Source organism: Pholis gunnellus, assembly GCF_910591455.1.
Source record: "Pholis gunnellus genome assembly, chromosome: 7".
In the NCBI taxonomy this organism is placed as follows: Eukaryota; Metazoa; Chordata; class Actinopteri; order Perciformes; family Pholidae; genus Pholis; species Pholis gunnellus.
In genome coordinates, this window is record NC_136533.1 from 14,224,687 (window position 1) to 14,239,943 (window position 15,257).

Below are 15,257 nucleotides of genomic sequence, written 5' to 3' on the forward strand. Positions count from 1 at the left end.
AGAGTATGACTCAGCTGCATAGGCAATTAGGACAAGGTGCAATTCTTAGAATCCAAATTAAAGAAAGGCATTTAGAAACTGTGAGACAGAGAGAGAGAGAGAGAGAGAGAGAGAGAGAGAGAGAGGGAGGGAGAGGAAGAGAGAGAGAGAGAGAGCAAGGGACAGCCAGAACAGAGAGAGTCAGTGGCAGTGGGTAGAAGAAGAGCGGGTGAAAGGGAGGGAGGGAAAGACCAAGGCAATTAGCTCATTTGAGTTGTCAGAGCCAAACCAGAGTGTTTTGAAGTGATAAGGTAGTGAATGTGCAGCACAGGCAGAAAGGCAAAGCAACTGCATCTTCTCATCCCCCTATTAATACCACTGACACGCCGTTGAACACTCTTGTTTCCAACTTAGTCATTTCTAAGCAAATCCACACATACACACACACAGACACACTGGCCTGGAGCACATTTGCTGGTGCTAATGGTCTGCGTAATTCAAACACAACAGAATTAGTGTTGGAATAAAAACACATTTATGCCCCCCATGTTTACTAGCAGTTTATTTCCAAGGCAATAGTTTGAATTTGTGAGAGTGATTTGGAGGGTAATCTTCTGTGTATTGAGATGAATACCCTTTCTTAAGACCACATTATTTTCCTGCATACAGTATAAAACCTGTGCTAAGATTCGTTCCCTCTCATTCATACTTTCTCTATGTGGTGCACAAATTGGGCTCCTATGTGTGGTCAGGTACACAAGCATAATTGCCATTTGTATGCTTTCATTTTCTGACAGACAGTGTGATTTGAGAACCTTTATTGGTTCACTGAAATAACAAGCCAACACACACAAACATACACAGAAACACGTGTGTGTACTGTGCAATGCTGATAGACATTTATTTTGTTGCCGTACCTACTGAACAAGTTTACTGTCAGGGCTGTGGGCTGCTTTGTTTATGCGAAAAATATGTTGCTATGATTGAAAACAGACGACATATTTTGAGCATCATGCCGCTCATAACCTTTCACACATGATCTGTTGTCAAGGCAGCACATTAGATCCCACAGCAGAGTAATCAGCTGGCTAGTTCAGTAAAATAGTTAGTAGAAGGTCAGAGATGTACATTCTCTGCAGCCGCACTCAACGAAGCTGCTAAAATCACAAAACACTGCCTTAACAATTTAGTGATTTTGTTCTACAACTGCGCTACGGCTCTTTTCTGCCTTTAAAAATGAAAGAAAATACAGGTCAAAACATTCCAACTTTCCAAGTCAGATAGGTCAGATTTTGGCCAGCTCAACTGGTTGCTTGGATTACCAATGATATCACAACTAGATTGTTGGACATTGAAAATGTTAAATGTGAGATTTCACTCAAATAGACTTAGAACTTCTTCCACATCAGCAAACCAAATCTTTGCATAAAGCAGTAATGTCAGCTTTCTATCACAAGCAGTGCAGACGGTCATACTGACTAACAGACAGTAGCTACACAACACAGGAGCCACAGACCTTGAACAACCCACATTAGCTTCCATGCTAAAGCGTCTTTCTTATGTTTTAACTTACAAACATAATCACACATCTTGTTCTGCATCTTAGCATGTTGAACGATCCTCCAAACAAACATTCCCCGGGTTACAGGCTAGATAGAAGTTATGAGATAGAAGCCAGTTGCTTGCTTTAAGCAGTGCAGCTGTGCAACGCATTGATATGGCAAAAAAACGCTATAAACATCATTGATACCCATATACTGAACATCAGTAATATTGGTGATAAGAGGTGCCTGCAAAGAGCCCAAAGGATAAAAAAGACAATACCCACTCCAGTCACAGCCTGTTCACACTGCTGCCGTCTGGCAAACGTTACAGAGGTGTTGGCTGCCGTACCACCAGACTTTAAAGCAGCTTCTTCCCTCAGGCTGTGAGACCCCTTAAATTCAGCCTCCGCTATACAGATATAATATAGTTGTTTATGTTGGTGTTACTGTGTTTTTTGTGTTTTTCTTATGTAGCAAAAATACAAACTGCATTTTGCTGCTCAACCTTGTTGTACAATGACATTAAATAATCCTTGTAACCTTGTATGCCCTGCACTCGTGTAGCAGTGTAACGGACCGTTGTCGATCCGTACGGATCCCCCACACGGTTCGGCACATTTGTGAACCGTGGATTAATTCCACAGTTCAACCATCATGATGTAAAATAAAGCTTTACTGACGATTGATGACGGACGACATTCAGTAAAAAATATGCGATCAGGAGATCGGCATTTATGCTTTCTATTCACCGATCCCTGATAATGTTACATTGTGAACAAATCCGTTGAAATTAACAGGAGGGGAGCTAGTAACGTTAGCATCACCTCTAACAGCTTATGTACGGAAGTTCCGTTCAGATACATCATGATGCGTTACGGTCTTTTTGTCACAGTAGCTTTACTTCTCAATTTATCTGTGTCAGTTTGGCAGACATTTCAAACGGATGTTTGTGAGGTTCTTGGACGGAAAACGTGGAGCAATTAAAACAGTCCATGGGACAGATAGTAAAGCGCCGGTTACTTCTGCACTATAATGATCTATTTCTCCTCCATATAATTACAGTGGATATTTACGGAAAAAAGCAAAGATATCTGCCAGTAGTAATTGGTTGTTTCTTGTCACATGAAATACAGTGCACCCTGCAGCATTTCAAAAGTTGATCTATTTTTATTTTGGGGTGCAGCCATCGCTCACTGAAACATAAGCGCTTGAGAATGCTTGTGCAGCGCGACAGCGTCACTTTCGCTAGAGCACGTGTCTATATTGACAACAGTGGATTTGAGGTCGCAAAGAAATGCAATATGTGAACAGTCCTTTAGTCTGACTCTGATTCATATACAGTATTTCTGTTGATCAATGTGTTTACCCTGGACAAAATAAAAGAAATTACACCAAACGTTTTTTGCTTTAGTACCTTTTTCCATGTTGATATCACAAAGATGAGTAGGGTGTGTGAAATACCTACAGAGATAGTGAATGTTGCAGGTTTGTATTTACTTTTAAGCACTTTAAGAAATGAATACTGTGGTACATCTCACCTGCTCTATTGTTCCAGGTTTGCTGTAAACGTACATGACCAAATAAATCTTCTTTAGCGTGAGTTTCTACGCATTCTATTTTATTCTATCAACCATGATCTTATTTTCTTAGCTCTTTGTATAAAAAGCAATCTCTGATTGAGAGGTAGCAAATGTGATACCTACCACTGCATCAATTGACCAGATGCAAGGATATGGGATTTGGAGATTTTCAACCATTTTTTGTAGAGGATAGAGGATTCCTATGCCCTGGCCCTGAACCTTTCCCAGCATTCATAGGTTGACACCACTGAAACACCTTGAGGAGGTTACCGGCCGAAGGGCTAACTCACACACACAAACATTATCACTCACATTCACACCTACAAGTAATTTGGAGTCTAAAGCTCACATAGTCAGCCTGTGTATGGACTGGGAAAGAAAACTGAAGCACAAACACAGAGAGAGCATCAACACTTAACAGAAATGACAAGGGCAGAGGGCAAGACAAGACTGCTATTGTGCTGTTAAAGTTTTTATCTTTGCAGAATCATTTTGTGAGTGTTATGTAACATATGTGCAAAACCTAAGACTGACTTGCCTTTACAATACCTCTTGGGGTCTCATGTCTTGTCACAGCAATTGTATTTACTGTTGAAATATAATTACTACTAGGGTATATATTATAACTTGTGCACTGAACTTGTGGGAATTACTAAACTGCTCTCTTATTTGTTTCATTAATTATTATACAGTCAGTATATTAATGTGTAATGTGTTTTCTTTGAAAGCTGATATATGATACATGATGTATTTTTTTACTTTTTAAACTACAAATTAATTTTAATGACTATAATTTTTCTGGATATGTTCTGGAAATATATTCTGTGTCATCTATGCTTAGCCACTCAACAGCCAACATAACACTTCCCCACCCTACAAATGCAATTAACACTTTTGGGAAATACTACATACGATACTCTAGTTGTTGATGGTGGATTTCCCCTTTAAGAAACATAACATGATTATATTAAATTGTGAAACCTGTTAAACTTGATGAAATGCTTTCCCTAAATCAACTGTCTCATAACAAGGCACCATTATTGCAGCTCTGCTTTGTGTGATTGGTAAAACAGTATAAATTGTGACTTTTTCCTTTTTTATCTGGTCTACCTTCAACAGTATGAACTCCACACATACCAGGCAGTGAATAGGCCCATTGAGCTTTATTTGGAGTGGCTGTCTAACCAAGGTCCTCAAAGTAAATATGAATACAGTACATTCTGTCAGGGTCACAGCTAGCTCCCTATTCACACAGCTCCATGTCTACCACAATTTCCTCAACAGCCAATCACTATTGCACTGAAATCCTGGGGAACCATAGCAACCATGAGGCCTTGAATGTTATTGGCAGGGTCAATGAAATGAAAGAGAAAAGAGACGGAAGTCAAGTTTAAAGAAAAGAAACAACTGAATCTATGCAACTGCCAAAACTTCCACCGAGCTGTGGATTTGACAGTGAGTCTGCTGATGAAACTGTTAATATGAGCTCAAATAGACTCTGTTTAAATGGCTCATTGGCCCATTGCAGCCCACAAAGTCCCTATGTACTGTTTAAAATGTCACTGAATTGTCTGTCTCTCTCTCTCTCTCTCTCTCACACACACACACACTCTCCCTCAATATGTGTGGGTTAGTTGGCAGTGAGTCATCCATCTTGCTCACTGAGGAAAGGAGACTGGTGCCAGGTACGTGAATGATAGAGTGTGATGTGTTTGTGATGTTTTCAGGATGCTGTCTTTGCATTCACAAAGACAAAGAGATAAAGTTCATGTTAAACGTGTGTAAAGCACTGATTCAAAGTTTTAACCTGCTGAAGGAACAGTCGAAACTACAAGGGCTAAACACAATAACACCTGTTTTATGTAATGTTGTCCAATACAACATCGCTCCAGACTGCAGCCTCAAAACTACATCTTTGGGACAGTCACAAAAAAAAATCCAACATTCAAAGCACATTTAAAGTATTTCTTGCTGGTATTAACTATTTGTGGTTAGATCAGGTTTGATTGACAGTGGTGTGTCACTGGCAACACAAGCAAAACCTCTAAAAACCTGAGGCCTGATTTGCATTCAACAAATTTGAATATTATTTTATTTTTGGTCCATGAAAATGCGTGACCAGTTTTTCAACAGAGCCCAGTAAAAAAGAAACAAAGTGGATTTTAGTTGTGTCTGAATTTTTTGTGTGTAAGTTTATCCACTTTATGGTGCCCTCAAAAAAATTCAACAATGCAATGAAAAAATTGTGTCCATGACATGTACGCCACTTTCGACCAACAATCCCACGATGCAATGTGCTGCATTTATGAATGCAATAATTACCACTGGGAGCCTCTACGTCTGTCAGCAATGATTCAAAAGTGTCCAAAATCTTAATTTACTGCTCACTATAGAGTAAAACAGCGAGTGTCTATTATGTAGAGAGTAGCCATGAGTGAATGAAGGAGGAAACAACAGGAAAAAAAACTTTGTCAGATGATGTTCATGTTGGGCTACATGACTGAAGATTGGTTTTCAGGGTTCTTTAAACTTCAAAAAGCTGAATTTATTACAGCGTTATCACTGGTTTGCAAAAGTGTTTCCGTTCTTTGTGTGAACCCTCTGCAAAAGGATATGATAATCGCTATAAATGAGTTAAAGTACATTTAATTAAAGCTACGTAGCTTATCAACTGCAGTGTGCCGTGTAGCCTGTCCTTCATTGTGCATTTGTGTTTCTTTTTGAATTATTTCTTCAGGTTTGTTGTTGTTTTTGTTTGCCTCTCAGAGTGTGTTCCTGCATGCGTTCTGCTTTAACCTCCCCAGCAGTGAGTGGGAGAGGTTAAAATAACAGAACAGTGGCTGTCACTGCTATGGAGGACACTCTCTTTCGCACACACACACACACACATACACACTGCATGCAAGATAGAGAGAGACGGACTGACTGACAGAGAAAGAGATCTCCAGGAACAAACTCCAGCTGCCACCCCTTATCCAGGCCGTGTCCAAAAAGAGCACACTGGCCTACATTACAATGACACTGACATACACTGTATAGTATATAAGACTGCGTATCTGCTTTAAGACAGCATAATGGCAGTGTCATATTGTGCAATACCACCATAGGGGAAAGTGTTTTGTATAAAGTTTTATGTTTATGTTTAACCTGCAGTGAATCAGGGCAGACGTCCTCGCCTATTACAATAAAGTGAGGTCAGTCCCACCTTCTCCAGCGTGTGACAGAAACTAGGCATCAGCTATAATTTGTTCATAGTCTCAAAGGAATCATTTTCCGACAGCATAATTTTTTTGGGAAAAGAATGTCACTCACCTTGGACACACAGCCATGTTGCAGAATTAGAAACAAGCAAAGTCCCATCATGCTTCTGAGCTGTAATTCACAAAATATTTGTCTGTTCCTCCTTCCCTCCATATTTTGCTGAAGTAATTCAAAGAACTGTTTTACAGTGTACCCAGATGAAATGTCTTTGTGTGTCCCATTTGCATACAATATAAATATATTCGTTAATTATTTAGAGACGGTGTTGAGAAAAACACTGAAAATAAAACTAGTTGGAAGTACAATCATTTCTGGAGGCTATTTGTAGATTTTGTGTGTGTTTATGTGTGTATGTTTATGACGATGTGTGTTCAAAAATAGCAGTTACCTCCTCTCTCCCATCTGTCTTAGGTGTCTTATTTTACCTTGACCCAAAACCAAGTACCAGACTAACTGAAAAACATGCAAAAGACTAATTGCTTTGAGGCTTTGATTCAAGCTTATTAATGTTTTAAAATAGCCATTTTCAGTGTTCACATCCCATTGTTCTTGTAAAGCAACTTTAGGTTTATTTTGTTTCATTTCACTTTAATGAATCGCTAAAAATCCGACAAAAATAATGAATGCTCAAAATTCTTATTATGAAAATGTGCATTCATAATTTGCAGGAGAAACTAATTAGAAATGTAAGTTCCTACACATTTAAGAATGTGAGCAGGTCAAGTAAAGCGCTTTTGTAAAAGACTGCAGTTAGGTGTAGGCTGACTAATCAAGCGTCAAGACAGGGATGAGAATTGAGTCCACAGGCCATTTCTCACTTCTAGAGGACCACGGATCATTTCTTACAATCCCTTTGTGAGCACAAAAAGGCATCATTCAGTGGAGAAACTGTGACAGAATTGCTGTGGCCTGCCACCTGGCCAACACCTCTTACTGCTGGGAACTTCATTAACAGATATGGATCTTAAGGCTCAAGGACTTGTTCCCAACAAACCCTTAACCTCATAGAACGCCGGCCGTAGAGCCTTATCCTAGCCCCCCTTTCCTGTTGTCTCTCTGCAGATCCTATCTATCGGAGTGAGACGTGCTATGTAGTGGCAGCTCAGCCATTCTTTTCACCTCTTCCATCCTCTGCCAATATGGATAGCAGCATGAGCCTCTGACATTCTGCTAACTTTAAAAAGATGCATTACGTCTTTGGCTGAAGCTTTATCAATATTATTGGCTCAATAGGAGGGGAAAAACAGGTGGGCATTAGTGAGCTTGCTGCAAAAGACGATGCAAATATGTGACAGTTGCTGTGCCAAACGGATAACACGAGAAAGAGAAAGAAATAAAGACGAGGGGAGATTATTAGTCTGCCTGAAACACAACCTAGTTGTGCGATATTGAGGGGTTTCAGTCAATGATTTTAAGTCAATTAGCGCGAGTGATAAAAGGGAGGGGACAGAGGAAGGGAGATGGCAGCAGTTATAAGACATCTTCACAGCTCATTTGCAACCCGGCAACATACAGCAAAATTCAAAGCATATGACTGACTCAGCTGCTGGAGATAAGACGGCAGCCACCCCAGAGAACAGATTCATATTAACCCTACTGATGTTGTCAGGGAAGGACTATTGTCTGTGCCCTTGTTTTCAGCGATTAACACAATGGCCATTCCACTCCATCCCTCAGCCTCTTCACCCTTGACACTGGAACAGCAAACCTGAATCGACTGAATGGTTGATAGCATTGTGTTGAATCTCGACTTGCTTCCCCTTTCGATTATAATACTGAAGAGGAGGAGGAGGAGGAAGAAAATAATAGGGAACACAGAAGTTGTCAATGTTCTTGTATGTGGCTGGTTATAAGGCACATTAAAGGCTTTACAGACAGCCAATGGCCTCTTATGAAGGCGATAGCACAGCCAGAACCATGCTGTGCTCGGGAAATAATAAGAGTCTGCTCTTTTGCAACCCACACATACTGTAACAACCAAGAACACTCTCTTTTGTCAAAGCAAAGAGCAGCCATCACATTCTGGTGGTGATTGAATATTCAGCAGTGTATTGCGCTCGCATTTAGAAGAAAATGAAGTAACACTTGACATAGTCACTGGAGTTCCATCTGCTTGTTGAGGCCCACCTGTACTCACACGCTGCCAGGTGCGCTGGCAGAAAACACTAACACATCTCCATCCATCCATTCAGCGCTGACGAAACATCCAAAAGGAAAATATCATCAGAGGAATTTCCTTTATGCCTGCAATATGTTATATGCCTTAATTTGTTTATATGTACAACACATCCTATTTAGATTGTAAACATTACATATATTTCAAAAAATAAAAATAAAAACTCCTGAGAAAATTGACTCCCACTCAACCTGCATTCCAGACTGTTACATAATTGCTGTCCCTGTTTTATTTTACTGCACCAGAGTACCTGCTGTAATGCAGTGATCTTATTGTGAATGTCGGGAGAAAATATGTACATATACATAAAGTAAATGCCATTCGGTGCCTCACAGCGCATTATTAACTGACTCTTGATTGTACAGGAAGTTCAGCCTGGAGGTTTTAAATGAAGCCTTGGTGTTCCTGTCAACTCGCCATGCTCCATAATTATCACAGGGGTCATACTGTAATTTCCTCTTTTTCCCCAAAAAGCCTCAGCAGAAGCACTTTTGTATTGCGACTTAGACCTTTTAAATGACCAGTAGCCGGCTGGGTTGAAAAGTATTTGTCTTAATCAGCACTAAAGGAGGAGGAGTGGTGAGTGGTTGTATGAAGGGCAACAGCATAAGGTCAAAGGTAAGGCGTTTCAGTCACCACAGAGTCTAAGCACACTTATTTATGGTAGCTGGCCTTTTAGCTGCATGACGTCAAGATAGTTCAGATTCTTCAGCAATGTACTGACACATACAGCATCTGCAACAAAAAGATAAGAATCGGTCTGCTTTCCCATTATTGTGTGATATATTTACATTGTATTCTGGAAGCTTTGCTAGAGTATTCTTGTGTCATACCTCATATCATGGTGGACCACCCACAACACTATTATTAAAAACACTATATAATATAATATAATATATATATATATACATTTTTTTGTTCACTTGATAAATGTTAGATTCCGATAGGAACTACAACCTCCAGGTAAGCATGTAAGGAAAAGAAACCCACAAACTGTTGAACTGTGGGATACATGTATTTTTTCCCCTTCACAGTCACTGAGAAATCAATGTTAAGAACTAAGCTGAGGCATCAAAGACCAACAGCCTATCTGACCTGCATAGAGCCCCACTGTGGGGTATAATGCAGCATTGTACACCAGTTACTTAAAGACCCATTCATGCAGACACTAAGTAAATGCATAGGACCGTAAGATGGGGGTTCGGGGTAGGATACGATTTACAATACTGCCTCCAGCCTTTACGATTAAACAACTTACACACAAATGGAAATATATTCAGAGAGAAGAAAAAACATCAGATGAAAGTGTTTCTGATTAGAGAAATACAAACCAAAGGTTTTTTTTATTTTTCATAGCCTCCTTTGTCTCTCCATAAAAATAGTGTTGCTAAACTGCTAACTGTTAAAAGGAAAACAAAAAGAGAGTCATGTTTCAATGTAGTCCATGGAAAAGCCCCAGTATCAGACATTCATTTGTTTCACTTCAATCCTCTGTTTTCTTTCTCCAAAAGCAGAATGGTCAGCAAAGCTCTGTATCACTGCACCGCATGTCCGTTCCTTTGAAAAAATGAGCATCGCAATGAGCCCTTGCAGAGACAAGTCAGGCAACTGCTGTAATGCATTATTAAATTAGCCCTAAACACTACACAAGCCATTAAGAAGCATGTCAAAACCTAACGGAAAAGAAATAACAGAAAATGCAACCAATAACAGAACAAAGTATTTGCAACAACTGTCATTAGCCTGCTCTTTGTCAGTTAAACCAGTGGGGAATCATGTGCACACTAAATAAACATGTTTAGATACGCTACAACTAAGAAGCACTGGCACTGTCAAATGAATGCAGTTTAGCTCCAGCAAACAGAGGGTTAAACCTTAGCTGCAGAAATTCACTGCAGTCCAAAAGCATTTGGCTGATAGCTACTGAACAGCACATTCTATCTGTGCCATTATGTTGCTATCCTTGGACAAATGTTTCTATCTATCTAGATTTTGCTTGTGTGTCTTTTTGTGTACCTAAGTGTGGAAATACCATTTTATTGCATATATTAGAATATTTGGCACAGTAAAAACTGGAGCTTACATTTGGGGCTGTATTTAGAAACTGGTGCCTGTATAAAGAGTTTTAACTGCATCTTAAATATGATCAAAAAACAAACTAAATGCCTCTTTTCCTACAGTAGACAGAACCACCTTCTATTATCAATCACAAAAGCAATTCAGTATATTTGTCTTTTTTTAAATAGAAGTCACCAGTTATTAGAAAATAGTTCAAATTACTTTCTTTTCTGATATAATCTGCATTTCTCACCACTGCCTGACCGTAGTTTCATTTATATATATTTGTATTTTTTTCATATTTATATACGTATGTATAGGCATGTACAAGAAACCAAAATCTGTCTCTGTTTTGCACTTCTGTACAAAAGAAAGTTACCGTTTTGTTCTTTGTGCATTCTATTGCATGGACTGTTGAGCAGAGAGGTGGAGAGGAGAGGTTGGGGCTGAGTCAGAGATAAATCCAGAGGGAGCAATGCTCAGATTTGGGTCTCTTGAACCTTCTCCTTGCTATGAGTAGTCTTAATGATGTAGGGATCAGCAATGGTGCTGATGTGGCTGTGATGCTGTCTGACTGAGCGATGAAGAGAGTTGTTCTGGGTCCAGTGGGCTCCATAGCCCCCTTGGCGGGATGAGGAGGAGGACACGTACCCAGGCTTAAAGGTGTTGCTGTTGTGTTCCACTAATGTAGGCAGTACCAACCCTGTGTCATCAGAGCCACTAGATCCAGAGGTGGGTGGTGGAACAGGAGGAACTTCTTCCTCCATCTGTATGATTTCTATGGTCCTGGCTGCTGCCACAGTGCTCCTCTGTTGATGCCGCTTACGCAACTTATAGAATGCTATCAACAAGGCCGCTGCCAGCAAGGTAACTGCAACAAAACAGCCAATGATGATTTTGGTGGTTTTCATCACCTCATCCAGGCTGGCGGCTGGCCCACTAGGGACTCTGGCAGTGGGGATTGACACCTGCCTTGGAGTCTGAGTGTTTTGGAACAGCACAGTGGGTGTGGAGATGAAGACAGGCTGAAAGACAGAGGGTGAGGCAGGGATAGTAGGCTTGGGTTTAGGGGTTTCCTCCACTGTGGGCTCCAAAACTTCTACTGTTACAGTGGTAAAATAGGACAGATTAGACGTGTTGAGTTCAGCATTGCTGACGTTTAGGTAGGCCGAGGCATTGGAATTTCCCGCCATGTTGCTGACCATGCAGGTGTAGACCCCTGTGTCTGACGGGAGAACGTTGGAGAAGTTGAGTGTCCCGTCGTTAAGGACAGATATCCGTGGGTGAGCCGAGCCATGGGTCAATACAGTGCCATTGGGGAGAAGCCATCGGACTGAGCTCATTGCAGCTGTGCGACACTTTAGTTCTGCCACCCTCGCTGCAGAGATGTTCAGATCTCTAGGAGCATCAAGTATGAATGGTGCTGAACATTGAAAGGTGGTCTGATCAACTTCCACCAAGTATCGTCCCCTCATGTGGACCGGGGTGTGGCAGCGTCCGCAGCAGGTGGAATTTGTGGGAATATATTCTCTGAGCCACCAGGAGAGCCACACTACATCACAGTCACATCGCCAAGGGTTGTGGTGCAGGTGTAGCTCCACCAGGTACTGAAGAGGGGTGAAGAGGTTATGGGGGAGGGATGACAGGTTATTATGGGCTAAATTCAGCTCCACCAAGGCTGTGATGTCATCAAATGCGTTCCTCTCAATGGTAGTGATGGCAGAGTTCATAATCCACAGTTTACGTAGATTTTTAAGCCCACGGAAGGCCCCCGGCTTCAGTTCAGGGAAAACATTCTCTGATATTTCTAGCTCCTCCAGTCCCGCCAGTGGTGAAAGATTAGGGAACTCCCTCAGGTTGCACATCCCCAAGTTGAGATACTTGAGGTTTTGAAGTCCCTCAAATGCCCCATCAGAGATGTACTCCAACTTCCTCAGTTCTCCCAAGTCCAGTCTCATGAGGGAGGGGACACGGTTGAAGGCATAAGAGGGGATGCTCTCAATGGGATTGTTTCTTAGCCACAACTCTCTCAACTTTGACAGGTACTCAAAAGCTCCACTGGGTATGACTGTCAGTCTGTTGTCAAACAGCTCCAGGGTGTTGAGGCTAGTCAGGCCATTGAAGGCCCCCACCTCGATCTGTCTGATAGCATTTCTGCCCAACTGCAGTACCTCCAGGTGATGCAGGTGCCTGAAGGTATCTGCTTGTATGGTCTCTATGCTGTTTTCCATCAGGTTCAGGTACCTGGTATTGGCTGGGATGTTCGGGGGAACCCTAACCAGGCTTCGGCGGGTACATACTACCTTGCTGAGCTGGTTAGTGCAGGAGCACACGCCTGGGCAGTTCTGTGGGTTAGCCGAGCCCAACGCAGGGCCTGTGGACTGGCACATACTGAGAGCAGGCACCATAAGGGAGAGCACGGCGAGCAGGGCTGCGTTCCAGGTAGGCTGCACACTAACCTGGCCCAGAGGACTCATGGTGTGGAGGGCTCATTATTCTGCATGGTGGGGGGAGACGGCACACACCAGAGGACAGACCACCCTAGCCTGGCTGGAGCAGCTCAAGGCTCCCAAGTTCCATCGACAGTGCAGGGAGATGCTATATCAAAATTGGTGTGTGTGTGTGCGTGAGAGAGAGAGAGAAGGGAAAAAAAGAGGGACGGAGAGGGAGACAGAGTGTGAGAGATTAATACAAGAGACGTAGCAGAAGAAAAGCAGTGCAGCAATGTAAGAAAAAGGTTGAACAACAGTATCAGTGACGTACCTCATTAGTTTGGAAGTAGTCCTTTTTGCCTCTTTCCAAATGTTAAAAGCAACAGTTATTCATTACGTTCATTTATAATTTCCTTCCATGGATAGACATCAGATTGATGTTTTCTTGTTTCCCCTCTCTGAAAAAGTGAGGTGGCCCTCTATTAGCCAAGGGTACAAAATGGCTCCTGGTATTAAAGACTGAAAGCAGCATGAAAAGCACTCACAGGCAGAGGTAAGGCCATGAAGGCTTGGCGGGTGCCTGGATCCCTTCTGCCCCCTCTAACTGCCCCCATGCCAGGCTGCAGACTCCAACCTGCAGCTCCACTCTGGATAAATCACAATGATCCATAACGCAGTCAAACACGACAGAGGAGGAGAAGAGAAGTGACCAACTGAAATAAATACAAATCCCCAGTCCTGTCGGCTCCTGATACATGTGTTGGCTCGTCGGCTGGTCGCCTGTTTGGTGGAGACCTCCCTCACTGTGACTTTGCCAAGGGCTAGTCGGTCGCTGATTAGCCCCGTTGTGACAGAGACTGAGAGACAGAAAAAGGCTAAAGAACTCCCGGCACAGTCATCCCCCTCTCCTCTCCTCCTCTGTGTTCCTTTTGCTTCCTCCCAACGTTGGACTTGCCCTGGTCAGAGCAGCTGCAGGCTGCCGCGTGCACAGTTAGCAGTAATCCGTCTATTCCTCCTGGGGGGAGGGGGGTTTGGGGGCTAGTGGGAGAGATGGTGGCGCTGGGTGGGGGGTGGAGAAGGAGATGCGCTACACTGTTGGAGCTTCGCAAAAGGCTGTCAGAAGAGAGAGAGAGAGAGCCCTCTTGTCCTCTTCTGCAATGAGAGAATAGAGAGAGAGCGATGACGCTGGGAGGATGTGTGTGAAAGTGGGCTCCGTGTCTGTATCCAAAAACAGAGAAAGGTATTGAGGATTCTTCCCTTCACACGATGTTTGTCACCTGGGCTGTCTCCTGCAGTGGTCCTCTGCTTGCTTATTTGTTAGTTTTTCTCCATGGTTGAGGTAGTAAGTTGTGGCAGTTAGCCATGTGAGTGGCTGTCAGACTTGCGGCTGGCTGGTTGACTACTGCAGTACCCAGAGTAAAACAGAGAGAGAGGGAAAGAGAGACAGAAAGAGCGAGATTGAGAGAGGAGAGAGAGAACTACTGACAGATCAAGAGCAAGGGAAAGATAGAGTGTGCAAAGGAAAGAGAGAGTGTGAGAGAGAGAGATAGATGAAGAGGAGGAGGCACGCGAGCGCTCAGGCAGCCCACCGTCACAGAAGAAGCAGGAGCAGCATTCTAATCCACATCTCTTCTTCTTGTTTATTCTCCAATCTCTCTCTTTTCTCTATTCCCCCCCTCTGTGTCGGTGTTGCAGGCAGCTAAGATGCTCGCTCTGCCCCCTCCCTTTGTCCTTCAGTGGGAACGTGAATGTACTGCTGACGCACTCCTCTCAGCTGCTCAGCCAGCCTCAGAGCAGTGCATTGGTTTGATGCAGTGTTCCTGTGTATTAACACATTCAACTTCCCCTCCTCCCGTATCCCTCCTTCTCCCTCCCCTCACTGTAACCATCTTCTCCTCTCTTACTCGCTCTCTCTTTCTGTCTAGTTATTCACGCGCTCTGTCTGTCACAGCCTTTCTTTACTCTCACTCTCTAGATCACTTTACCTGTGCCGATCCTCCCCTCTCTGTTGCTGTCTGTCTCGCCCCAACCTATTGCTAAAATGGAAAGCCTCCCATTCCAGTGTATCATACAGAGACAAGAGGTCAGACTTTCTACTCCAACTCTAGAGTGGTTTTGTGATCCGTCTCTCGGTTTCGTGAGCGCAGCATTGCGCCAGTTTTTTTTTTTTTTCCAGTGGAGATGCAGCTTGCTGCTTATCCTCACCTCTAGGTTTGGTGAGTGTTTC

The 15,257-nt window shown here is 42.7% G+C and overlaps 1 protein-coding gene across 1 annotated transcript; it reads right to left on the reverse strand.

The window, feature by feature from the left end:
* Positions 1–11,077: 11,077 nt before the first annotated feature.
* Positions 11,078–13,075, reverse strand: lrrc4.2 (leucine rich repeat containing 4.2; the record flags this gene model as incomplete). The annotated part of the gene is made up of 1 exon (XM_079162695.1): positions 11,078–13,075. One exon carries the CDS (start codon positions 13,073–13,075, stop codon positions 11,078–11,080), a length of 1,998 nt encoding a protein of 665 aa, XP_079018821.1.
* Positions 13,076–15,257: the final 2,182 nt, after the last annotated feature.